The sequence below is a fragment of the Xenopus laevis genome, chromosome 8L, assembly GCF_017654675.1.
Source record: "Xenopus laevis strain J_2021 chromosome 8L, Xenopus_laevis_v10.1, whole genome shotgun sequence".
Lineage (NCBI taxonomy): Eukaryota > Metazoa > Chordata > Amphibia > Anura > Pipidae > Xenopus > Xenopus laevis.
Genome location: NC_054385.1, coordinates 100,380,911 through 100,407,972, shown reverse-complemented (window position 1 = coordinate 100,407,972; position 27,062 = coordinate 100,380,911). Strand labels below are relative to the sequence as shown.

The 27,062-nt window shown below is 39.4% G+C and overlaps 1 protein-coding gene across 1 annotated transcript; it reads right to left on the bottom strand.

Moving 5' to 3' along the window:
• Positions 1-9,770: 9,770 nt before the first annotated feature.
• brms1l.L (BRMS1 like transcriptional repressor L homeolog) lies at positions 9,771-26,756 on the bottom strand. The gene is made up of 10 exons (NM_001093253.1): positions 26,609-26,756; positions 21,795-21,885; positions 19,175-19,302; positions 18,954-19,033; positions 17,653-17,749; positions 16,527-16,613; positions 15,415-15,479; positions 14,719-14,758; positions 11,978-12,104; positions 9,771-11,294 (listed from the first exon to the last, which is right to left on the bottom strand). Exons 1-10 carry the CDS (start codon positions 26,742-26,744, stop codon positions 11,177-11,179), a joined length of 969 nt encoding a protein of 322 aa, NP_001086722.1. The 5' UTR covers positions 26,745-26,756; the 3' UTR covers positions 9,771-11,176.
• Positions 26,757-27,062: the final 306 nt, after the last annotated feature.

Sequence of the window (27,062 nt, the reverse complement as noted above, 5' to 3'; positions counted from 1 at the left end):
CATTATTATTCATAATATGGTGTTATATGTCTCCATAATGATCTAACAGATCTACTAGGAGTCAGCTAGCAAGCTGCTGGCTGGAGATCACAGCCCTAATTTATAGGAACATGTCATGTATAAAGAATATTTAATTTGAGGTGCTCTTTACACAAAAATATTTTACATTTACTGCGATATATGACAATTTCATATAGAATTATACTAAGTACGTTGATGGAGCCTGTTTTATAAATAGAAATGGAAACAGCCTTTAACAAAGGGGTCATGGTTTTCACTGCCAATTCTTATCTCTTGAAACTGAGCTGCTCTGGACATCTCCATGGAATTTATTCAACCTTGTTCTCATTACATGAAATCCTACTGAACGTATCTAGGCACAGCTACATATAGAATCATTTTTACCTTTACACCAATACACAGTTCCACAATTTGTCATCCGAGATCAAAGCTTCCAAGCAAAGCCCTCTCCTTCAGAAAAATGCTTGCAGTATGAATTATATTCAGAAGGCCGACACAATCAAACATGGATAAAAAAAACATACAAGAGGAAAATACGGAATGAAAAAGTCCCACACTCCCACAAGGCACAAGTGTGTCTGCAGCAAAACAATGATCAGAGGAGAAGATACTAAAATATAAAGCATATTCTGCACAATAAAAAAAGAAAACTATAACAATGTCTTGGAAAACACTGAATTGAGAGACGATGGGCTGACAAAACCTACTACAATAAAAGGCAAGGACATACTCAGTAGGAATGTGTGTGCAGTGCAGAGGAGGTTAAAGGTATTGTACAGAAATGTAGACAAATACACTGTATATCCATGGAAAATGCTACATACAATAGTAGAGATTTGCTAAAAGATCAAAAGGCCATGAATGATATTGATTGCAAAAAAAACATGGGAGATATTAAAAAAAAAACCCTGTCTTCGTCTACCACACATAAAAACCTTTATACAACTGTATAGAAAGAATAAAATCTCATTGGTTTCTTAATGCCAGTTTTATGCAGCTTCATCATTTGTTTCCCCGGGCCAGGGTCTTTTAATGAGTTCCACGCACTAACAAAGCAAAGTGCATCTTAACATTGTTATAAAGATGCTCTAATGTGCAAATGTACATTGAAGTGCTCCCATAAATATGTGTATAGACTCTTTGCCTTGCACATACTGTTGTTCTGTAAGTTGGGAGGAGTGAGGAGGGACAGTAAAATATAGTGGATGGTTATTTAATTATATGCATAATCATATGCACATATGCATTCTAAAGGCAGCCATACATGGGTTGATCTCCTTCAAGCTACAGCTGCTTTCTAATGGTGGTGGAGGTGAATACTATTTTTATTTTTTGGTAAGCATGGTATTCTGGGATGCCACCTCTAGTCAGATTTATGTATGCTACAGGGATGCACCAAATTTACTATTTTAGGATTTGGCTGAATCCTGAGTGGAAGATTCGACCGAAAACTTTTTTCAAACCCTAATTTGCATATGTAAATTAGAGAAACGAGGGGGAAAGAGAACAGCGGTAAAATATTTTTTAATTCCTTCTTTGTGTGATGAGAACAGTTGTGATTTTTGTAAATTCAGATCGGCCAGGCACTTGGATTCGGCTGAATCCGAATTCTGCTGAAAAAGGCCGAATCCTGGATTTGGTTCATCCCGAGTATGCTATTACTTGCTGTTCTATTTTTTTACATGGAAATTCAGCTCTGCTAGTGCATTGAGCTCGATAGCGCTAGCGATGCACCCCCCTGGACCTACTCCAACGCTAAAAGTTGAAAGTGCGGAAATTAAATTAATAATGATGAGGCTCCCTAACACAGTGCGATCAGGAATCCCATAGCAGTAATATTAAGGCACATTAGAGGAATGATCTGCCACTTGGTCTATACTGCTGCATGTGTGCTGAAGGTGTTAGTAATAGACACATACTGGCACGTAGTGACGCGCTGTTTTCGCATTCTTCTTTAGGGCGGAAGCTGTCAATAGACATACTGACGTGCCAGTACAGTAAACTAAAGAAGTATGGCGTCACTATGTTCCAGTACGTGTCTATTGCTAACACCTTCAGCACACGGGCTGCAGTATAGACCATGTGGCAGATCGTTTCACTAATGTGCCCAAATATTACTGCTACGATAACTCGATTCCTGTAATGTAATGTTAATGGTTCAAAGAATGTCGGGCTGAATGGTTGCCCCCCACACAGTTTCACCTCACCAAATCTGGCCCTCGTTGCAAAAAGTTTGGGCACCCCTGGTCTATGGCATCTTACAGCAGCCCCACAGATTGTCAGTCTGGTTCTGAACCCCAATTTCAAACTTTGCATCCCCTGTAATGTCCTATGAAAAAAGACCTAGATAAAAAACTGTATACTAACCTAGTGTACATTTGTTCATGTCAGATACACTGGCTTGTCGTACCATGCAGCTATGGAATTTAATATGCTAAATGAGGAATATATCATTAAAACATATTTGTGCATGTAGCAAACAAGCAGAATCAACTTTACTAAAAAAAAAAGAAAAACAGGGCTCATTTAAATAGCAGGGATCAATTAGGAAAGCTACAAACTCATAAAGTGCCTTATTATCAGAGGACTGTCCCATCACACCTGTTTGTGTTTCATAAGTAAAGCTGGCCATAGACACAAAGATCCCATTTCCCGACCTGCCACTAACCATTCCGATCAAATAAAGTACATAAGAACAGCCGATGTTCTGCCCCTGACAGCAATCGTACGAAAGTTATGTCTGACCAAAGCTAGTGAGAGTCTCTCTCTGGAAATCGTACGATCGGCAATACATGCAGAGATATTACCCGCAGCCGACAGAAATCTTTTAACCTGTCCGATCGACCAAACGACTGATCTCCGCAGGAAAAATGTCGGGACTCTACACACTCGTCCGAAAATCGGACGAATCCTCGATCAGATCTTTGCGTCTATGGCCAGCTTAACAAAGCTACTGAAGGACAGCACAATCTGCAGTCAGTCAAGGTGATCTAAAAATGGCTAACAAATCTAAATGGCGGATAGAAGCGCAACATTATTATTTGAATGAAGACGAATGGTAAAACTACATGGACGATCTAGTTCAGATTTTCTGGATCAGAGAATATCTGCTCTTGCCATGTAACACCATGCAACAGCACAGGATTTGTCGGATGCTACGAAATTGGATCCTCCACATCTGTAATGTAATGTCACATTAGATAAAGTTGCACCGAGTCTTTTGTTCATGTGTTTACATCTGACAGTAAATGTATTTCAACAAGAAAGAAACTCTCTCGATACCATCAGTTTTTATCGTCGGATGAAGACACAGCAGGCTGTGTTCCCTTCGGACAGGCGTGTTGTGTCAAATGTTTCATATGGTTTACACATCAGATTTTTCTCCCACGCAACTTCATCCAAGTTGTTGGCTGCGTATTCTCAATCCGAAAACATCTGATCAATGGTGTCCTGAAGTTTAGCCCTAAGGGGCAGATGAATAAAAAATAAAGATGGTGATAAAAACCCAAACTTATATACTAGCGAATATATGTGAGATGATTTTCTCTCAAATAGGTGAAATTCATGTGGGAAAAAAGTGAAAATTCACTAGAAAAAAACTCTGTTGGCGACTTTACCCAGAAGTCAATGATAACTTCCCAGTTTATGAAAACATTTCAGAAATTCAGCCTCATTGACAATGAAAGGAGATTCTTCTTGGTGTTCTTCTGCACCAGAAGGTGAACACAACTTTTCAGTTTGAATTTTTTCTTAATTAATCTCCGTTTGAAAGAAAAAAAAATAATTGCAAAAAAAGTTGCAATAAACACAATCACTTTCTTCCCCTTAATGTTAACAATGAGTCTATTAGCATCCTGGTCAGTCTCATTTCTTACAATAATAACCACAGTCCCAGTAGACCCCGGCTTTATGAAGCAATATAGCGCATTTAAAACACAGGGTCTCATTTCTTACTGTTTAGGCATCCGTGTCCCTAATCATTCAACACAAAATTCTAGATTGTGCCCCCCTCTGTTGAAAGATAAACTTCACTCCCTGTCTGCATTCCCCTAGTTAAGCCCCTGTCTTCTTCACACAAGAACTATATTTCCAGCCTGGACCAATGACCAAACCCACAAGTTTTTTTCAAATTCATTATTGCAGAAATCAGATCTCATTAAGACCCCATCTATCCCAATGCCTGTTCTTCTTTACAGGTCTGTATGGGCTTGCTTCTACTATAGCATTTCAGTAGTCAGAACAACCAGTGCAGAGAATAGCAAGGGTCAGATAGATATAAGGAGTTTCATGCAATCAATATGCTTCTGTCATATAGGATTATAGGAAACATTGGACAGATTATTCTACAATAATAGAAAACTGGATTATTGCATTACATTTCAGTGTTTTTTTTTTTGATATGCCTCCTCTGTACTGGTAACATCTATCATGGGCCCAGACAATAACTCAAAACCAATATGGTTGGTATATTCAATTTGTAGAAAACAACTGCATTACACTGGGCAGGGAATTCAGTGTTTCATAAGTATCTCAAGGAGATTTGTAAATAGAGGTCCAGGAGCTGTGTAAATCTGACTTTTGTTCTTTGTAAATTTAAATCTTGTTAGAATTAACCTAATGCGATGGAAAGGCTTTAGTAATGTTACGTTTTCATCTGAGCTTTTCCTAAGACTCCAAATGAAGCGAGAATATAACGAAAATGTTTGACATTCTATAATAGCTGAAAAAACAGTGCCACCTAGCCAGCCAATATGGAACTGTGATAAGAAATGATCTGTATGAAAGCAAGTTGTCAGACTGAATGGATATTTTCAATATGAAAATGCAGTATTGTTTACTATAGTGTCATAATTTGACTGTTTAAAGCGGCCATCCTCCCTAGAACTTTTGCATAATAAAAGCAAAATGTAATTGTAATATACATCAGTATTCATCTATGGGTTTAAAGGTATTTATAACTAAGTGTATTTGCTGGTAAAAGCAGTTTCTGTCTGCCAGGAGGCTCTGACTCATGAAACAATGTAGCAAGTCAGCTGATAAAAGCTGAATGATAGTCCCGACTCGGTTACATTGTTTACACTTGTCATTATATTTTATTTGATAGTAGGTTAATGTGATGCTACTGAATTCGAAATAAAGAGCTGTGGTCATTTCCATGAAATGTGAATTTTCTAGCTGCGGTGATGATTATTGTTTAAGCAAAACAAGTGTCAAGGGGTCCTCCCATTTCTTATTGCATTCCAGAGAATCAATTTACAAGGCAAAATTGCAAAAGTTCTTCTTGCAGATTTTTTTCTGTCCCTTACACTGGTCAGGGGTAGAGTAGCCAAGCTCAGCCTGCAAAGCTGTATTTATGACTTAGCTAGACATTAGGCGCCATTTTCCGCGGAGGGGGGCCGGATGCAGTAGCTGTTGTTTTTCTGCCTCTTTGCATTCCAGATGTGCTCCGTTGCATTCCATATGGCTGGGTTCTATCACTTTGGTGCCAAGGAGGGTTTTAAAGGAGAATTCAACCCTAAAGTAAAAAAAAAAAAACCCTACCCCCCAACCCTACATAGACCTCTTTCCCACCCAGCCTAGTTGCTACCTCGAGCAAATGCCCGGTGCAGATTCTGTCCAGCGGAGTTCACAGCAGCCATCTTCTGGCTCTTCAGTAATCTACAGAACGAGAGCAGCACTTTGGCAATTTCCGTGACTTGCGCATGTGCAGTTGTTGTGAAACAGAAAATTGTGCTAACTGCACATGCGCCGATACAGCATCTACTTCCCAAAGAGAAGAAGATGGCTGCCATGAACTCGGCTGGACAGAATCTGCACCGAGGGGTAAGTAAAGAGTTAGGGTCATTTGCCTGGGGTAGCAGCTAGGCTGGGGGGGAGGGGGTCTATGTAGGGTAGGGTTTCTTTTTATTTTACAGTTGAATTCTCCTTTAAGGATGCCAGTAAGGATTGGCTTGGGTTGCTGCCTCTGGCTGTCTTGCATCCTTCTTTAGATTGGTTCTTTTGGGTAAGTTTTATGGGGCTATTCCCTGTCCTATTGTTCCCTCTGTTGCAACTCCCTGTTGCATGATCTCCAATTGGGGTTTCCTTTTATTTATTTTGGGCCTTTTTTTTTTTAGCCGATTAACATGGAGGATTCCCCCACTGGCTGCGGTTCACATTGCTCAGGTTCTAGGTGAGATTGATTTTTGATTTCATTATTTATTTTTGATAGGCTCTCTACTAGAAGAATCTGCACTTATGATGAAGTAGATCATGTTGGCTCCAAAGAACCCTCCAAAGAGGTGTGAGGGCTATGGAAGAGTCCGATATTTCCAGATGTAGAACATGCCCTAATAGGGTTTTAAATGGGAAATATTTGTCATAATTGCCTTACTGAAATGGCCGTAGAGACTTCCAAAGAATATTCAGACGTATGGGATATGATCAAAAAAACGGTTACAGATGGTATGCTTTCTGCTGCTCAAGCCTCTTCATCTTATAAATCCAGAAAGCCACTTACAACTGCTTCTCAGGTTGAAGCAATGAGTGAGGAGGGCTTGGAGTTAGAAACTGAGGATTCCTGTCTTTGACTTCAAAATGGTTGAACCTTTAATAAAGGCCATTAAAGAGTCTTGAATTGTGGGGAGGAGAAAGAGATGGTCTTTTCTAAGAAATTGTTTATGTCCAAACCTAAAAAAACTAATTTCTTCCTGATTTTTGAAATGTCTTTGTCTTGTCTTACCAGCATTGTCAAATATAGAGAAAAGAGTTTGTGACTATTCACCTTCTGGGTCCAGTAAGAAGCTTGAGGATATATCTGGACAGATCTGCTTCTTGGAGAAGATCTGCTAATCACTTTGTCATCCCAGCTGGAATAAGGAAAGGTCATCCTGCCACTATAGCTATAGCTCCTTTACCCAGATGGCTAGTTTGTGTAATTAAGAGAGACTATGTAGAACATTAGAAGGATATTCCAATGGGTATTACAGCACATTCTGTTAGGGCAGTGGCTACATCCTGGGCAGCAGAAAGGAAGGTTCCTATTGACATCATATGCAAGATAAAGCACAATACATCAATCATTGAGTAGCATGGGATGGCAAAAGATGCCAGAAGTAAAGAGTGTGACGATACCGCTGCTCCCATGCTGTAAAATCAGTCGGGTTTTTAGAAGTGGCAATTCCATAACTGTGCAGGGCAGTCTGTGGGTAGCTGCATGGGTACCTGACTCAATGGCAGGCTCTCATCCCACCTGTCTATCCCAGTTGAAAGATTATTTTCTCCCCATGACCTGATTGATCTGCCTCAGGAGTGACGTCATTTCAAGTTTTGCAGGTCCTGGTCAGGTTAGAAACCAAAAAACTGTATGTAGAGCTGAGCAGCATGGGCGAGGAGGGAGCCTTGTGAGTAAGTGGGTCCAGGTTGGTCAGCAGGTCTAGTTCAGGCACGAGCCCAACTGGACCCATGCAGCACTCTAATGTACATATATGCAACATAAAAAATACTGCATTTAAAACAAATATATTGCATGTTATTGACATTTCAGTGTATTGATATATTCAATTCAGGGCTAAACAAGGACAAGCAAAAGGCTACTTATTTTTGGCTGTGATATACATACATATTCCTACAGGCATGATACTTGAGATTTGAAACGCTTTCTCCTTCCATAACAAACATTTATTAGACAGTCCTGGTTTAGGCTTATATAATATTTGAGAAAACCCATATTTCCTTTAAATTCATATATTCCCAAATACAGTACATGTTTCTTCTACACAACATTACACTCTGTTTTAGGTACAAGTAAACACTTTATTCTGTATAAAAAGTATTGTTTTCAAATATTATGCCAAGAATAATGAATATAAAAATGAGTTGGTTTCCCCCGCTCTCATGTTAAGTAGCAGATCATTAAGCCAATCCGGTGTCTGTATAAACCGGCAATTTTCAGTTCAGCCACCAGCCCAGATTCCTATGGCCATAGAACAGTCCACAAACACCTATGGGGTTATGTAATAAAAGGCACTAAGTTTGTCCAGGAGCAGTAACCCATAGCAACCAATCAGCATATAGCATTTATTCGTCACCTGTTTAAAAGTAAAAATTTCATTGGTTGCTATGGGTTACTGCTCCTGGGCAAACTTAGTGCCTATTATTATATATGGGGTATACAGTGCAGCAATAGCATTTTTCTTTTAAATACAGCAGGGAACTTGTAGCATTTACAGTGTGACAACCATAAATTGTCAGATGATTGAATGAACAGGTAGGAGTCCCTTCGGGTTAATCCCAATGTAACACAGCACTATTGTGTGACTGTACATACCAAATATATGGCTGAACTCTACTTGCCAAGTTTTCTCATACAATGAAGACGTGGTAGAGCCAATGGGAGTATCCAAGGATAATAGAGGCAGGAAAGGAGGTGCAAAAGAGATGAGGGGACAAATATACGCAGATAAAAAGTGTCAGGGTGAAATAAAGGGAAACAGAAAAAACATAAAGTAGGTAACACGGCAATGAGCAGATACAAAGAATATATGGATAACAGTAGAGCATTAGAGAAAATGGAGAAATGAAGAGCTGGGAAAACAGATTTGAAGATTGAGAAAAGATAACTGTTAAGGCAACTGGGTGATGCCAGGGGGGAAGGGGCAGAAACGCTAGGGATGGCAGGGCTATCAGGATCATGGAGATTCTTTACAATCAAGGCAAGTTAGGGCAGCAGAATGAGTTTAAATATTATATAATCCAAATATTTTCCTTTTTCTTTAAAGGGGTTTGTGCACGTTTAAATTAATTTTTAGTATGATATTCTGAAACAATTTGCAATTGGTTTTCATTTTTTATTATTTGTTTTTTTTGAGTTATTAAGCTTTTTATTCAGCAGCTCATTTTCAGCAATCCGGTTCCATGCATTATATTTGAATAAGGGACTGGAATATGAATAAGAGAGGGCCTGAATATAAAGTCGAGTTATAGAAAAATAGCAATAACAATACATTTGTTGTCTTAGCGAACATTTGTTTTTAGATGGGGTCAGTGACCCCCATTTAAAAGCTGGAAAGAGTCGGAAGAAAAAGACAATTAATTAAAAAAAACATACTATAAGTTAACTTAAAGGTGAACCACCCTGTTAATTGAGAGCATTGAATTTTGTGACCTTCCACTGGGAAACATGAAAGGGGGACACACTCATATAAATCACAGATATTTTTTTGTATAGAAAATGGAAAGACATTATTTGTGGTACACTAATGTGTGTAGTGCTTTTACTACAAATACGGAAATATGTAAATAAGTGGAGCTTTTTTTTTAAAAAAGACATATGAAGTTTGAGATAGGAAGTGTACCTGTCACAAACCTCTTACCTTAGTAATGCCTGTGTAGAATGTATGGTTTACCAATGACAGAAGCATGCTGCTCAATGTCCATCTCATGCAGGTCTCTCATTCACACTGCATCAGCTCTACCCCTCACAGGCACAATTAAAAGGGTGCACATTTCTAAGTGGGTTCCAGCCAGTGACCCAATGGAGCTGTCCAGCTTCATAGATGCTGAATTGAAGTGATCCCATATAACAAGAGCATATAGGCAATCTTTATAGGAGAAGATCCTCTCTGGGTTTTGTTTGGTCTGTGCTCTATGAATCTGTGTATTTATGGATGGATCTTGCACTTTCTTAGATATCAAGAATGTATTTCTAGTGTGTTCATCGTGCAGCAGCTTCTCATGCAAAACCTGAAAATCGAAAACTTCAACACAAAAGTAAACTGAGAGTGGGTGTGTTTTAAAGCAAACACATAATTATTAGCACTGCAGATAACCATTATCCTTTTGATCGCAAATCAGGAGCGTATGACCTATTCATAGCAATAGAACCACTATCTGTACAAGCTAGTTATAGGAGTTTAATTCTTAAAATGTTGCTCTCTCAGAGACAGTAAGAGGAGAAAAAGACAGCTTCTTGTGTTCACGAAATATTCCTTCTTTCCCAATATCCATGTGGCCATCTGCCAAATAAATAAATCCTGAAATGCAACAATGCTTTAATATCAACACACTGCCATTACTGTTGGTGGATTCCTTTGAAGAATTCTGCATTTAAAAACAAGCAATTTGGCAAATTCCACTCATTTTTTTAAAATGTGAATATGCAGAAAAGGCAAAATGATGTGTCTACATATGAAATGTGACATACATATTGCTTTATAGAAGGGTTTATTTTCCCTTTAGGGGACTAACTTCAATGCAATCCTTCAGCTCAAGCTGAATCCAGTATTGATGGAGGATGCAGGGAACTGCAGAGAATATCTCCCAATTCTGAATGTTTTACACTTTTAATGAAGTACCTCAAACATGCCAGCATATAAAACATCCCAGGTGGCTCACAGCAGTCACTGTCTCAGTCTTTTGAATACTGTGTGCGCTCCAAATGGATTTTTAAAATATGATTTGATAGATATTTGACACAAAGACACACTAATGCTAAAATACAAATGCTTACATATGCGGAAGGGGGGGAGGAATGATGGTCATAGTCAGTTATAAAAGCTGGCGGCACATTTCAGATGTTTAGGCTTTGCTCCTGGTTTGATAAAAAAAAATTAAAGATAAAATATGTTCCTAGCAATTTCAAGCAACATGGATGCAGCTTGCCAATATGCATACCAAAGTTAGCAACATGTGAGAGAATACTAGAAACGCCCGCTTTAGAAACAAATGTTATCGATCTTAATCATTCCACTTCTACCATGTTACGGGAACTTTTCAGTTTCTCTTTCACAATAAGAGCTTACAGGTTCTTGTAAACTGTATTGCACAATTAGTGTCCCTTTAAGCCACAATGCTTTGTATCCTATATTGAGCATCAGCTGTCGCTGCCCATTTTTATGTGGTTTTGGCAATGAATGAGGTCAGGAGTTATCAGTCATTGTACCATACAGAATATCCCCACTGATTATTACCTTGCCAAGGTACACAGATAAGCCGTCAAATACTTCGAGCCATGATATTACACAATATGCACTCATTTACACAGCTGAAGTAATACTTGCAAATACAAGAAATGAAGGTAGATAAATACATATAATTCCATAAAATGGCACGTTCCTGTTGCACAAGGGCTGCAGCGAGAAGCTGCCTGTAGCGGATGATCGTATCAAGCGGACAATCAAATATGCTTGATGCTGTATTTTCCTTTCTGTAATTGAGAAATGTACAGTTTTGATTTGCTGCCGTCTTGCCTCTTAAACCAGACCTCGTCACTGTTAATTGTCGTGATAACGGCACTAAAATGGAGTGGAGAAAAATAAATAAAAAAAAAGTGTGAAATGGTTCACACATATGAAAATAGTCAGTTACAATCAAGATTTGAATGGTGATTTCACAATACCAGAAACGGTCAGCTTTGGCCTGCAATGACCTTCCTGACCTTGAGATTTAGTATGTTATGACATTTTACCATTGTATGAAGCTCCTCAAGCAGATGAAAACATTTATATCTGCCATAGCTGGCAAACTACTTTATCCAAGTGTTTTTGCAGTAAAGCGATCGCTTGGACACTTGTAGTGCCACCTCTCGCATCATGTACTAATATTATTTTGCAGTATTTGGAACGGATTTCCCTCTTGTCAGAGGTCAATGGTTTTGCTGCAGACAAAATTTTTTTAGTTTTTTCTTTTCTGCAAATCGAACGTTTTCGTGCAAAAAATTGCCGTAAAAAGTGTAAAAACCACCTGTACAATACTAGTCAACTTAAAACCGAGAGGACAGTTTCCTTAGTAAATTGTAAAATATTTACTTCTAAGATTTGAGTTTTTCAGAAAAATCTTTAGTAAACAGCAAAGTTTTCAGATTTATTCGACAAATTATTTTATATTTGTGCTTTTCTTAAAATGAAGGTGACAAAATAAGGCACAAAATAAGCTTCCTTTACATCATCGTACCACACACCATGCCCGATAACCTCACCTGGTTGGAAACTCGTCTTTTTTGTCAATGCAAATTGTCTGTCCTCGACCATACCATTCTCCATCATAATGCAGCCGACCTTCTTCTGATCTGGCACTGTGTTGATGTTTCTCTATCTTGACTGTAACTGAAAAAAAACCAAAATGTTTTTATTATGCCAAAAAAATTAGAGTAGAATAGCAGGGTTTAGGTTGGAACTTAAAAAAATTATGCAGTTAAATCAATGTGTCAGTAATTCTGTCTTTATAGTAACATTTTAGCACACCTATAAATTTTAGTTTGTAAAATCTTGCTTCAAAGAAAAAAAAAATGATATATGTTTAGCAAGCCTTTAAAACAGTCTGCTCTTTCCAACTTTGCTATGGAGCTATTGTGATTGGATATCAGTGACTTTACTACCCTCAAGGGTTTAAATGCTGGGGAATTCCCTACCAGCTAAACTGAAGAAGCCACAGATGAGCGGTGAAATGTTTTTAAATAAAAGAAAACAAATGCCTATTTGCTTTTGACTTAATTCTACTAGATACTGTATATATCATGATCTGGATAAATGAGAACCTTCATTGGTTCATTAACATGGCAAACAGGGCAGAATTTGGGAGTGTGGGTCAGGAGCGGGGCCTCTTTAGGGGACACATGTTATATATATTATAAAAATATTGCGACTCTACACACACACACACACTAGTGCGACTCCACATACACACACACACTAGTGCGACTCCACATACACACACACACACACACACACTAGTGCGACTCCACACACACACATGCGACTCCACCCACACATGCGACTCCACCCACACATGCGACCACACACACACACACACACACACACACACACACACACACAGTTCATGTCCTTTAGAATAAAACTACATAAATAACTAGAGAGGTACATTTCCTGAAGAAAATGTGAGTGGTGCTTGCCGTGGCAAAACTCAGGCCCCCCATATATGTTGGGTGTCTTGCCCAGTCGCCCCTGGTGCCTAGAGAGTACACAAAGTCGGTAGAATCCGGATTAAACCGGTGAAATTTAAAGCCAACCAAATTTTACCATTGAAATCAATCCAAACAAACTGGCTATTTTTGGCTCCGCCCACTTTTAAAAATTTGCAACCCAGTCACCAAATGGACCAAGTTTGAGCACTCTTACATTAACAGTGTAAGAATGACAGGAATTTAAATATTCCCATTGAATAGCGTTAGGTAAAATTTGATTGGCTGTCTTAAGCTCCGCCCATTTTTCTGAATTTTAACCCCAGTTACCTAGTCATGGTCAGTGCCAAGTTTGGGGCCTCCGGTTTTAAAACTGTGAGAACGGCGGTAATCAAAAATTTACATTGAAGTCAATAGGTGAAAACGGATTGGCTGTTTATGGCTCCACCCACTTTTCCTAAATTTTGACCGCAGTCACCCAGTGAGTAATTGAGCCAAGTTTGGTACACCTAGCATTTAAACCGTGATAATAGCAGCAGTTTATCATTTTTCATTAAGGTCAAAGGCTGAAATCTGATTGGCTGTTGTTGCCCCGCCCCTTTTTTTCCTAATTATGAACCACAGTCACTCAGTGACTAACATACCAAAGTTTCGGAATGCTGTCATTTAATGTGTAAAAATGGCAGCATTTTTATTTTTTTCTATTGAAAATCAATGAATGAAATTTGATTGGTTGTTGGTGGCTCCGCCCACTTTTTCTAAACTTGAAGTGGAAACCCCCAGCGACCACATTTGTGATATTCAAGGTCCCTGACATCAATACTGAGAGAATGGCAGCCTTCTTAATTTTTCCCATTAAAACCAATCAAAGAAATCTGATTGGTTGGTTTTGGCTCCACCCACTTTTCTTAATTTTAATCCCAGTCCCCCAGTGACCAACTGTGCCAACTTTGAGGAGGCTGCCATTAACCGTCTAAGAGCGGCAGCAGTTTAAAATTTTCCTATTTAATTGAATGGCTGAAATTTGATTGGCTGTTGTAGACTCCGCCCACTTTTTGTAAATTTTGGCCGCAGTCACCCAGTGACCCACGGTGCCAAGTTTGGGAGCTCTGGTTTTATTACTGTGAGAATTACAGCTGTTTACATTTTCTCATTGAAGTCAATAGGGAAAATCTGATTGGTTGTTTGCGGCTCCGCTCACTTTTTTGGGTCCCCAAAATAGGACAGAAAAGTCACAACACCCCATTCCCGAATAAGCTGAACGGTTTGACACCTCATTCATGGGTCTGCGACAAACTAATTATTCGATAAATTCCCCATTATAAGTCAATGGGGCAAATTTGGGGACCTCTCCTGCCCCGGGGGTAAAACTTATACCCTCGTGTGGGGTATCATCTGACACAGGTCGCAAACCTCTTCAAATGTGGTAAATTTAACGTTTCTACAAGATTCCCCTCTCTGCGCTAGAATCCGTCAAAAGTTGGCCTCAATGTTAATCTATGGACTTTTCGGGGTGGTTAATTGCCCCCGCAAGGGGCAATTAACCACCCACCCCTTAGAAAAGTCATACCACCCCATTCCCGATTAAGCCGCACGATTTGACACCTCATTCATGGGTCTAGGACAAACGGTGCGGGACTAGTTACGCGCCAAACTTTCATACGGAAGAAGAATAAAAATAAGTTTGCAAGATAACAGTAGTGATGCTTTGCTTCGCAAGCACCACTAATAAAAATAAGTTTGCAAGATAACAGTAGTGATGCTTTGCTTCGCAAGCACCACTAATAAGAAAGACATACCTTCGGGTTTTACCCTGTGAGGCCCAAATGAAGCCATTGCCTAGAAAGAATTAAAAAAAAAAAGTGTGATATTGCAATAGCTATTACAGTAAAATCTCAATGTAGGAAGCATTTAACTGAAAATATTAAAGTTACAGTGCATTTAGGCCTCTAAACATAACATGACTGTATGAGAGGGTGTAACACAAAAGTAAGACATTTATGCATGCAGTAACACTTGGTGGTGGTATCATCATCATATATTGGGGCTGCTTTTCATCATCAGTGAATGGATAGTGTAAAATACCACATGTAAATTGAAGCTTGGACAAAAGTTCATATTTCAGTAGGAAAATGATCCCAAATAGCCAGACGCACATCGGCCTTGAAGAACCGACCATAATCACCCTGAAATTGTGCACAGGTGGTGCCTATAAAACCAAAAATTATTAGTCCTAAATATTAAAGAATGTTGAGTGGTTTCATTTTTTAAAAATAATTAAGACAATATTTTAAAAGCTACCATAAAAATATATAGATAATATTTGATAAAATGAGAGAATTGTTTAAGGTCTTTGTACTTCTAAAATAACTTTATGACAGATGGAACCTAGCAACAGCTCTCAATAACATGAGAATGACAACATTCAAAAAAACACAAACCTGCACAAAAAAACCCTAAGTTTTTAACAGAGATAGGATATACACTTTTGTTACCTTTCTTATTGTAGTCCAGTCTTCAAGTATATCCAAGTCTTGTAACATATAAACTATATATGGGCGTGGAAATATTTAGGAATAAACTGCACTAGGCTGGATTACTGACAACATTCCCTTAAGGTGGCCATAGACGAAAAGATCCACTCGCCAAACGAGCCGATCTTTCCCCGATATGCTACTAACGGGCATGCCTATATCGGGGGTAATCTGAACATTCGGCCCTATCGCCGAACGATCAGATTATGATGAGAGCGCAATGGGCTCCGGCGGTATCGGTCAGGACAAAATCCAACCTGTCCGATCGACCAAACGAACGATCTCCGCTGGATGAAAAATGTCGGGACTCTCCACACACGGTCCGAAAATCATACGAATCCTCGATTTGTACGATACGATCTTTGCGTCTATGGCCACCTTTAGTCTTGACCCATCGGTTCTTAGAGGTGGCAGTCAGTGTGTGTTTGTACTCCCAAAAGTATAGACAAATATTTGTACCTGTTCCCTACACACTGGCAGAACAGTCCTAAAACAAAGATAATGGCCTTACATGCAATGAGTAAATGAAATCCTAAAGGCATACAATTAATTATGATGCCTAATCATTATTAAGACAACATTTAGAAATTGCACTGAATTGAAATCCTTCTAAAAAAATTTTTAAAAAAATGGGATTTGGATGAAACCTGGTTTTGATGCATTCCTAATCTAGACAGGAATATCTGGGTCCTGATTCTGTCCTGCCCAGTAAAGACTTTTGTTTTTATCCCCTATATGTTTTTCTTGTTTTGTTTTTATCCCCTTATCCTTTGATCATGTTTATAGAATCCAGAATCTACAAAGAAAAAATCCTTCTAAGGATTTAAGGCAATGGCACATGGGGAGTTTTATTACCTTTGCAAAAGTACTTCCCGCGTGGGCAACAAAACACACAGTAATAAATTTGCATCACAGACAGTGTGAATTGCTGCATATAAGCCAGTCCAAGTTGCATAACTTTATGAAAATGCTGCATTACATCTCTGGTGACAATATGTTCCATGTGCTAGTGTTCTGAGTAAGTAAAGGGATGAGTCTGTGATGAGACCTGCTAAACTCTGCACAAAGGATATCAGACACTACAACGGGCTTTTTCTTCTTATCAGGGCTGAATGGGTCCTTTCGCTTCCGCCTCGACTGTAACTCATCATTCCAGAGCTCTGAAAGAGAATCATATGAACGGACTTAAAGGAACAATGTTCACTACAGCAAAGAGCTATTCAAATGTTTATTTTACTGTTGTACAAGGGTTGTTAGCGGTGGAACATAGTGGAACCAAGGAGCAACGTCAGAGACCAGAAATTGGAAGACTTTCCAGACTTCCATTGTAATAAATCTTCCACATTTTGAAGTTTTTGGCCCATAGGATAAAATGGCCTTTGTCTACTTAAAGGTGGAAAAGACTTTCTTGAGAAAGAAAAAAAATGTGCACAAATGCTTTCATAAATGGGCCAGGTTGGTCATTTATTTTTTGATTCTTTGCCTATTGGTTTATGAGAAAAGTATCATATCTCCTATTCCTTGGACTTTATTTTAGAATGGTAGCATTTATTTTATATAAACCCTCATTTGTTGAAGTGGCAGTGGCGTAACTAGATATTACTGGGCCCCACAGCAAATAATTTTTCAGGCCCCCAAAATTTTTAGCAGTTGAATTGTTTTACCAATATTTATTGAAACTGTATATGAATTAGGGCCTTGTGGGGCCCCTATACCTCCTGGGCCCCCCTGCAGGTGCAGGGTCTGCTTCCTCTATAGATACGCCCCTGTGAAGTGGTATGCAGGATAGTATAACAGCTTCATCTTAAATGTCATTAATACCTTTATTGAATCATGTTTTTTATCTGTATCCTCAGTACTGTCCTTTCAAATGCTATTGGTGCCCTTAAATATCAGATTGCTGCCATCCTGCCATTAGGGCACAGTCTCTTTTATTTTTATTAGCTAAATTGCCCTACATATATTTAGGTCTAGTCGATTCCATTCAACCATGGGTTTCCAGCTGAGTGTAAAAACACGGTAAGTTATCCTTAAAATAACCAATAATCAATCAAAATAACCATTTACGTATTTACATAATGGACAGCATTCTATAGACATTGTCATTATTTACCTCCATCCTGGCCTCAGCTGAAATATGTACCTTATATATACCATCTACTCGAAATTTGGAAAAAGTTACTACGCATTTTCATTTACCAGAGGTAATATCAATACTGTGGCGATCTTCTTCCAATCTACGTATTTTCTCTTCCAGTTCACTCTGAACCGTGTCATAAAGCAACAGCTTTTCACTCTGAAATGAATTTTAATACATAGGTTATTTATAAATGTACCTAGCACTAATGTACAAGTTTTCCAGCAATACGAACTTCCAATTCCACTGGATTAAGTTTAAGTACCAAGAATTTATACATTTTTTTTTTTTTTTTTCTGCTGGCTGAGCATAAGGTGGTACTACAGTTTTAGGGGCCGATTCACTAAAGGTCGAATATCGAGGGTTAATTAACCCTCGATATTCGACTAGGAATTAAAATCCTATCCATATCGAAGTCGAAGGATTTAGTGCAGATAGTTCGATCGAACGATCGAAGGATAATTCCTTCGATCGAACGATAAAATCCTTCGAATTGGATTTTAATCCAACGATCGAAGGAATATCCTTCGAATATCCTTCGATCAAAAAAAGTTAGCCAAGCCTATGGGGACCTTCCCCATAGGCTAACATTGACTTCGGTAGCTTTTAGATGGCGAACTAGGGGGTAGAGGTTTTTTTTAAAAGAGACAGAACTGCGACTATCGAATGGACGAATAGTCGTACGATTTTTACTTCGAATCCTTCGATTCGAAGTCGTAGTCGAAGGAGCCCATTCGATGGTCGAAGTAGCCCAAAAAAAAGTTGAAATTCGAAGTTTTTTACCTTCGAATCCTTCACTCGAAGTTAGTGAATCGGCCCCTAAGTGTACTGCGCTGGGTACAGGCAGGACGGGAGGCTAATGTCCGTGTAGGGGCCAATTCTCAGCCTTCGTATTTCAGGCTTACATTTTCAGCACCCGTGTGGAATCAGCCTTGGATTCAAATAGTTCTGCATTATGGCTGTATTTTTATTTTTTTGTGAACGTGTTTTGATATCTTGATATAAAAAAATAAAGTTAGAAGAAGCATTGCTTAACCTACACATCCGGAGATATTCCCAAACGTAAAGGGAGTAAAAGAAGCATTGGGATTATTTATTAAACATTTAGAACATTATATTCTGTTGGTTCTTGATGTATATTTTTTTCTGGAAGGAGTGTAAAGATGATAAAACTTTTTATAACCAGGCACTGCTGTAACAGCTCCTCTGGCAAAGCTAAACATTTACAAGGCCCTGATCACGAAGGCCTACAAACTGAACATGGAAGGCAAACTTTTACAACCACAGAAACTCACAATGTTCCTGCTTCACAAACATCGTTTCTAAAGAATATCTGTGCCATTGCAAGGGTGTAAAGAAGTACCTCACAGTGTTGGCGTGCTGCTTGAATTTCACAGTCATGTTTGTTCTTCACAGACTCTAGGCACAGTTCACGGTATATTCCTTTAAAGAGAGGAAGGGGAATTGAGGAAGGACTAAAATGTAAAACTATAACACACACAAAACAAACACCACAACTCTGAAGTATCAGCTTTTCATGTGCTCACCACTAAGTGGTTTTAACACAATGAGGAGTTTTCATACCTGCTACTTTAGTTCTGATCTGCATGTTTTCCTGTAAATTTGCAAGGGGTTCCAGATATTCTTGTGCTTGGTCTGCCTTTACCTCCTGCAGTTTGGCATCTACTTGGCTCAACCTCTCCTTGTAAAGTCTAGAAATAACAATAACAGCTGAAGGTCAATTGTCTCAGTATAGGACAATGCCTTATAGTACATGAGCTGAATAATGTGTTGCCACAGAACAAATGATTGGTTTCAACTTTGTCTCATTACTTAATTCTAAGGGGCAGCAGTTTATAATCATACTCATTATATAAATCAGAGCAGAACATGGAACAAGACAGACCTTTAGGCACAGGTCTAGGGAAAAAACTCAAGTTTGCTACTTTTACCTTGATACAAACCATACAAAGCACTATGGCTATTTAGATTTTGCAGATATTGTACATTGCACCCTGCAAGATATAGCTCACACTCAATAATGGATCGAAATAGAAATATATATATATATATATATATATATATATATATATATATATATATATATATACACATGACGATTATTATTGATAATAAAATAATTTTTTGTTTTTAACACTTTATGCAAGACCTGGTTGTGCGGTTTATTTGCAAATTTGATATTTATTGTTTTACCAGCACCTAGGCATTGACCAGAACTTGGGAGTGCTCCAGATCGTGATTTTGTGTGTGTGTGTGTATATATATATATATATATATATATATATATATATATATATATATATATATATATATATTTACTAAATGTAATATATTTAGGGTAATGACTGATTTTTTTGGGTTTATTTTTGGGTTTTCAGGGTCACAGGCTCTGCCTAAACACAGCTAGAAATGTAAAATATGAACTTTGAAATAAATGTCTTCCAAATGAATGAGTAAAACAACAGCCTGGGAAGATTCTAACAAAAGAACTAAGTCTACCGAACCCGTATGGATCTCCTTTCTCTTAAAAGGGGTGGTTTACCTTTGTGCTAACGTTTAATATGTTACAGAATGGGCAATTCTAGGCAACTTTTCAGTTGGTCTTCATTATTTTTTTTTTTTATATAGTTTTTGAGTTATTTGCCTTCTTCTCCTGACTCTCTTCAGCTCTCAAATGGGGGTCACTGACCCAATCTAAAACAAATACTCTGTAAGGCTACAAATTTATTGTAACTGTAATTTTTATTACCCATGTTTCTATTCAGGCTCTCCTATTCATATCCCAGTCTCTTATTCAAAACAATGCATGGTTGCTATGTAATTTAGACCCTAGCAACCAGATTTCTGAAATTGCAAACTGGAGAGCTGCTGAATAAAACACTAAATTCAAAAACCAAAAAATAATAAAAAATGGAAACCAATTGCAAATTGTCTCTATATATACTAAAAGTTAATTCAACCACTTTAAGGAGCAATTAATGTTTGATGGCTGTATATGTTTCATTTAGTTTTTGGACCTTGTATCTGTTATGGACGTCTTTACACAAAATTTTCCTGACAAAATGTATGAATTATATTGCTTGATAACAAGTACACTGTGTTGTCTTAAAGGACCAGTAACACATTTTTTATTTAAAAAAAAATTAGTTTCTACTTAACGGGAAAAAAAAAACACCAAGGCAGTTTTAACTTTAAATTCATTATTAAGAAATTACCGATTCTCTGATTGAGCTCCTCCTCAGAAATGGCGACAGGTCGCCGATCCATCGAGCAGCGCTCGATTTCTCCTCCCTGGCTATCTCCTATAGAAAGCAGGGAGGAGAAATGGAGCGCTGCACAATGGATCTTTGCCCTGTCGCTGTTTCTAAAGAGGAGAACGGGTAAGTAATTTCTTAATAAAGAATTTAAAGTTAAAACTGCCTTGGTGTTTTTTTTTCGTTAAATGGAAACTATTTTTTTTTAAAGAAAATTCCATGTTACTGGTCTTTTAAACACATTTCTCTTTTTTAAGTATTTACATTGGTGCATGGCCCGAGATACTGGAATGGGACTGCCCATCTTAAGAAAAAGCTCTCTCTTCCAACTGCTCTGGAATACTGGACATGGCAAGCTAATCCTATTTTGATCATTTTCACCTCCCTGTTTGCAGTGGTGGGCCAGCACCAAAGAACCCTATATACCCTTATATACCCTTAAACCAGACTGTAATGGGGACTCTACTTTGGTGGGAGGATCTAAAGTCAAAAGACTATTTTAATTTCCATGTTTCCCACACATCAGCAATTTACAAAATTGCAAAAGTTGCACTCTGCTTAAATTAGTCCACCTTATCCCTGTGTGCTGACAGCTGTCAATCATCTGACCGCTTCCACCTCTACTGTTTAGAAGGAATTTGGCACCTTGGTTAAAATGATAAAGTATATACCAATGAAATCAAAGAGCACTGGTTAAATCTGGATTGTTACCGAAGAGGATATGAAATTTGTAGTTTTGAATAGACCATAAATGCCCCAAGCCTTCCTACCAAAAATGTAAATTCTGCCATTGTCTCAGGCTCATGAATTTGTGGGAGATGCCAAAAATGAGAAGGGTGATTATTGCCCAAGACTATCAGAGCGCAACACTTGCCTCAGCATTTATGGCACAATCTGTCCTATGAAACCTGCCACAAGGGTCGACTTACTGATCTTTGAGATCTGTAAACTGTTTCTCAAGGGTAGACATTTCATCCAAACATTCCATTCGGCGTCTTTCACAATCTTCATCATCCATCTCTGCAAGAAAAAAATAAAGCAATACTAATAGTCAACGCATTCCACCAAAAGTAGTCTTTCAAAAAGATTCTTCACGCCGACACAAATTTTTACAACCTCCTGATAAAAAAAATGGATAAAAAAAAATTAAATAATGGATCTTTCCGTAATTTGGATCTTCATCTACTAGAAAAAAATGTCAACATTAGATAAACCCAACAGGCTGGTTTTGCTTCCATTAAGGATTATTTATATTTTAGTTTGGATCAAGTACAAGGTTCAGTTTTATTATTACAGAGAAAAAGGAAATCCTTTTTAAAAATTTGGATTATATGGATAAAATGGGGACTATGGTAGATGGCCTTTCTGTAATTTGGAACTTTCTGGATAATGGGTTTCCAAATAATGGATTCCATACCTGTATAATCGAATACTGTGCACTCACTCATGAAAATATGTATTTTTAAAGGACCATCAGGTCAGAGAATGGTATAAAATGTGTTTTGTTTTTGATTTCATGTTAGAAAACACATGAAAATTAGGTATGCACCCAATCCACTATTTTGGATTTGGCCGAACCCCCGAATCCTTCTTGAAAGATAGGCCGAATACCGAACCAAATCCTAATTCGCACATGTAAATTAGGGGTGGGAAAGGAAAAACATTTTTTACTTCCTTGTTTTGTGACAAAAAGTCACAAATTAGGATTCGGTTCGGCCGGGCAGAAAGATTTGGCCGAATTCTGCTGAAAAAAAGGCAGAATCCTGGCCGAATCCCGAACTGAATCCTGGATTCGGTGCATCCCTAATAATAACTAGCAGTTGCTTTAGAGGATGAATAGGGCTTGTGCTGAACTTTTTCCTACTTTTTTAATCACAGAAAAATCTATGATTTTCTTAAGCTGAACAGGGCAAACAGGGAAATTGAAGCAGTTTGGTCCTTGAAAGGTAGATAATATCTGTATACAACCACTTTCCTTCAACCTCTGTTTTCCGACTGTTTTGAGCAAGAGTCCATTATACAGGGGCATTATCTGTGAACTCAATGTAGGTAATATTTCGTGCACCCTTTGACTAATGAAGAGTTTTCACCGGTTTTGACCCAGACAGACCATTTTTTTTTAAAGGGCTGTCCGCCCCGAAAAAATTGCCTGCCTAGTTTTCCAAATTCCAATCTCCACAGCCCTGCGCCTGTGACATTACAAGCCCACCCCTCTCTGCCCCATATGAAATCACTGCCTGCCACCTGGAGCTGGAAAAGATGGCAACTTGTGATGTGCGGGTCGAGAAAACCTCGACCCGCATCCGCCATTCCCCTCCATTTATAGACCCGCCCAGACAATGACATCACAAAAGGGGTGGGGAGGGGCAGGGGACAAGCTTATATAACAGGAAACCGGAAGTCAGCAGTCTAAGGTCGCAGGTGAGGGAGAGCAGGTAGAATAGCTCAACCCAAACCCGACCACGACCCGCAAGAAGAAAAATGAGGTCGGCCGAAACCTGCTTTAGGGCAGGCCCACACATTGCCAGTGTGTGAACAGCTAAAAGGGTTTGTCCTAATTTCAGTCTCAACATCTGCCCTAAAAATAAGCTATGTGGTTGCATTTTAAGACCGAATATTTTGCTCATAGCAACAGATCTACTAAAAATGATGTCTGTGTCTGTGAAACCAACTCAATAATCTCACCCTAATCCAGATTTTATAGGGCTTGCTTACTAAATTTGAGTAAAGCATTACGAAAACATTGCAACATTCTCTTCCAGCATCCAAGAGTTACTAAGTGTACCACAAAACCAGACAGAGGTGTTAATACAGTTGCAAACGCAACAGTGTTGTAAATGTGGTGGCATCCAAGTAGGCATTGCAAAATGTATAAGCGCTGTTGCAACTAATTCAACTCCCACAGAGAGGAGCACAGAAAGCTACAACTCTGAATGAGAGCCCAACACTTACTCCTTGGTTAAGAGTAATGTAGAGGACTTGTTTGCACCAGAGAATGCTGTGAGCTTTATGCAAGTAATGAGGTTCCAGTCTAAGGGGGAAATGACCGGAAGTGGGTAGTTGAGACAACCATGTGGGGCTTGCCAATTTTATGATCATAACCTTTTGACTGGAGGCCCATGTTTTTAAAAATGTATGCACTTACAAGGATACAAGGATTAACAGGGGACCAGGGAATGTGCATTGATCAATTCCCATCCCTTTAATATGTTTATAATAAATTTGGCCTCATCAGTTACACTTCTATTGTACTTTACTTATCCGTGGTATATTTTGCAAAACTATGCTGCAGGAAGAATGTCCAAACATAGGGGCTGTTCACATTGAAAATAAGTTTTAGTATGACAGTCATTGGTAGGCTGGGGTGGGGGTAGGGTCTATGTAGGGTGGGGGGTAGGAGTTTTTTTTAATAAGGAGTTTACTTCTCCTTTAAAAGCTGGAAAGATGTAAAAGAGGAAGGACAATAATTCAAAAACTACAAAAAAATGAAGACCAATTGCAGAGTTGCTAGAAATAGACCATTCTATAACATATTAAAAGTTAACCCACCTTGACCTTATTCCTTTAAAAATGTGTGCTGGTCTAGGAGCTTTCTCCCCTAAAGAAGCTATAGTGGGGGAAAATCAGCCAGCCGAGGAGATCCTTTTTCAGGGTTGCAGACAGATAGGAATTTGCCAGCTTATGGAATGGGTATGAAGGTGGGTAGTGGAGACCTACGTTTGAGGCTTTGCCTTGGTGTGATACAGCAGCTGAGCAATTTTTTGATAGTAACCTTGTCACAGGAGGCCCCTGTTTATGAAAATGTATGCACTTGCACAGATACTAAATTACTTATGAAACAGGGGGGTAAGTGGTATCAACTGCCTCTTCTTGATCAATGCATAGCAGGGTTGCCAGGTTGGCTAGTTTCCAGCCAAATTGGGCTACTAGTCCATGCCGGTTTTGAAAGTATAAACTAGCCAAGGTACGGATTTGGGCTACATTTTGGCTGGTTTTTACTTTAGAAACCAGCCAAAGTTTTTTCTTGCCCTAATCTCCCAAGCCTGCGCCTCCCGATGCATGTTGGGAAATGTAGTTTTTGTTCAGGAATTTGCCAACTGCCAAGTTTACCGTAAGACTACAATATCCAGTATGCAATGGGACTGACTTGTGTAGAAGTTGGGAGTTTCCAGAGTTTGGGCTCTGTATTCTCGCATTTTCCGGTGACTTTCCTCAATTTCAGACAATTTTGGGGCACAAATCTGCCGGCCACCAAAATGTCTAGAGTTTGAATTATTTTACCAATATTTATTGAAATTGTATATGTATTCGGGCCTCATGGGGCCCCTATACCTCCTGAGCCCCCCTCTGTAGTTACATCCCTGGTAAAGGGGGCGAATCTTTCCCATTTTGCTTCATGGAAAAATGTGCAAATCAGTGCAAATTTAAAAAGGCGTATTTTCACAATTTTCACATATAATTTATTTATTTATTAGACTTTTTTTCATTTCACATGTTGTGTTATTTTGGGTTACTTTTGAAGTGCCTCTAGGCTAGTTGTGGGCTGGTTTTGTAGCAGACATTGGCTGGTTTTGAAAATTAGACCTGGCAACCATGATGCACAGTCACAATACAGGGGTCAATGTATGTAAAGCATTTTAGTACATCCTCCGGCGAAATACCGGTCCTCCATGCAATGTCCTACGGCTTAGGAATGCCGCATTGGGTGCTTTTACCGTCACTCATCCTCCAAATCTGCAGTCATACCTCCGTCCTCTACCCTACCTTCTCAGCTGTCAGCCATACGAACTCCGCCCTTAGTCCTCCGCCTTCCTCCCTCTTTCCTACGCTCTCAGTGCTCCACCCTGTTCCCTCCCTGCTCAGCCCTCTACTCTCAGCCTTCCGCTTTACCCCTTCATCCCTCCGCACTTCGCCAGTACTATTATAGAGATGTTTAAAACACATTTCCGCTTTCTCGGACTGAAGCTTAAAGAGAAGACGAGACGAAGATGAGTTCTGAGGGGGGAGAGCGGAGGGAAAGTGCGGAGGGATGAACAGGTAAAGTGGATGGCTGAGGAAAGAGGGCTGAGCAGGGAGGGTGGAAGGCTGAGGGCGGAAGACGGAGGGCCAATGGCGGAGTTCGTATGGCTGACAGCTGAGAAGGGAGGGTAGAGGATGGTGGGTAGAGGACGGAGATGTGACTGCAGATTTGGAGGATGAGTGACAGTAAAAGCACCCGATGCGGCATTCCTAAGCCGTAGGACATGGCATGGAGCACGGGAATTTTCCGGAGGATGTACTAAAATGCGTTCTGTATGAATGGACAGGAGTTGTCTTATATCCTGACTACTTGTTTTTCACCCAGAGAGGAACTTCACATGAGGAGACCAAAGAGAAAGAGTCAAATGTCCCTCCTAATCCCAGAACTGGTTAGTGACTGACAAATGAAACCTGGTGTAGGTCACATCCAGCATGCGCCTGTCAAACTGTAAGGGGGAGGAGTTCTGACTGAAAAGAGATTCTCTCAGAAACCAATGAGTGTCTGTGAACTATTTCCGCACTTCACTGGTGCAAATGAAGACCGGTAGAGCGCCCAGTGTTGGTGGCTGCGGTTTCGTGGAACTAGCCCAGCAACAGGGAGCCACAGGATAAAGACCATGGAGCCCGCAGCCGTCCCACCATGAAAACAACTAGCGGCCACGGGCGGTACTGCAGCCCTATAGATGTGCGTGTTGCGAGCAGGGAGCTCCAGTCAGCTGCTTACCCGAGCTGTCTCCCTCTTCGCTCCCGCTGGAGCTATCCGAGTCGTCCTCTTCGGAACTACTGCCCTCATTTTCCGGATAGTCGACCTCCATGTCATTGTGGTTACTTTCCTTCTTTTCCCGTGAGTGAACCGGCATCTTCGCCTTCACTCCCTCCGTCCGAAAACTGCGCCTCTCCGAACCCCAATTGCCACCCGCGCCGGCACCCACCTTTCCTTTCCTATTGGTCGCTCTAAGATACTATAATTTCAGCTCCGCCCACACATCAATCGTTCGCGCTTACGATTGGATGACGACCACGCATCATTTATTAGCCATAGGCCACGGCGAAATCTTTCCGTCGCTTATTACTCCCTCCTACGTATCTATAAAAGAGCAAGGGCGGGCCCTGTGGTTTGCTGGGAAATGTAGTTTACTTATTACTTAATGACGATGACACGGCGGTAAGTTTGACTA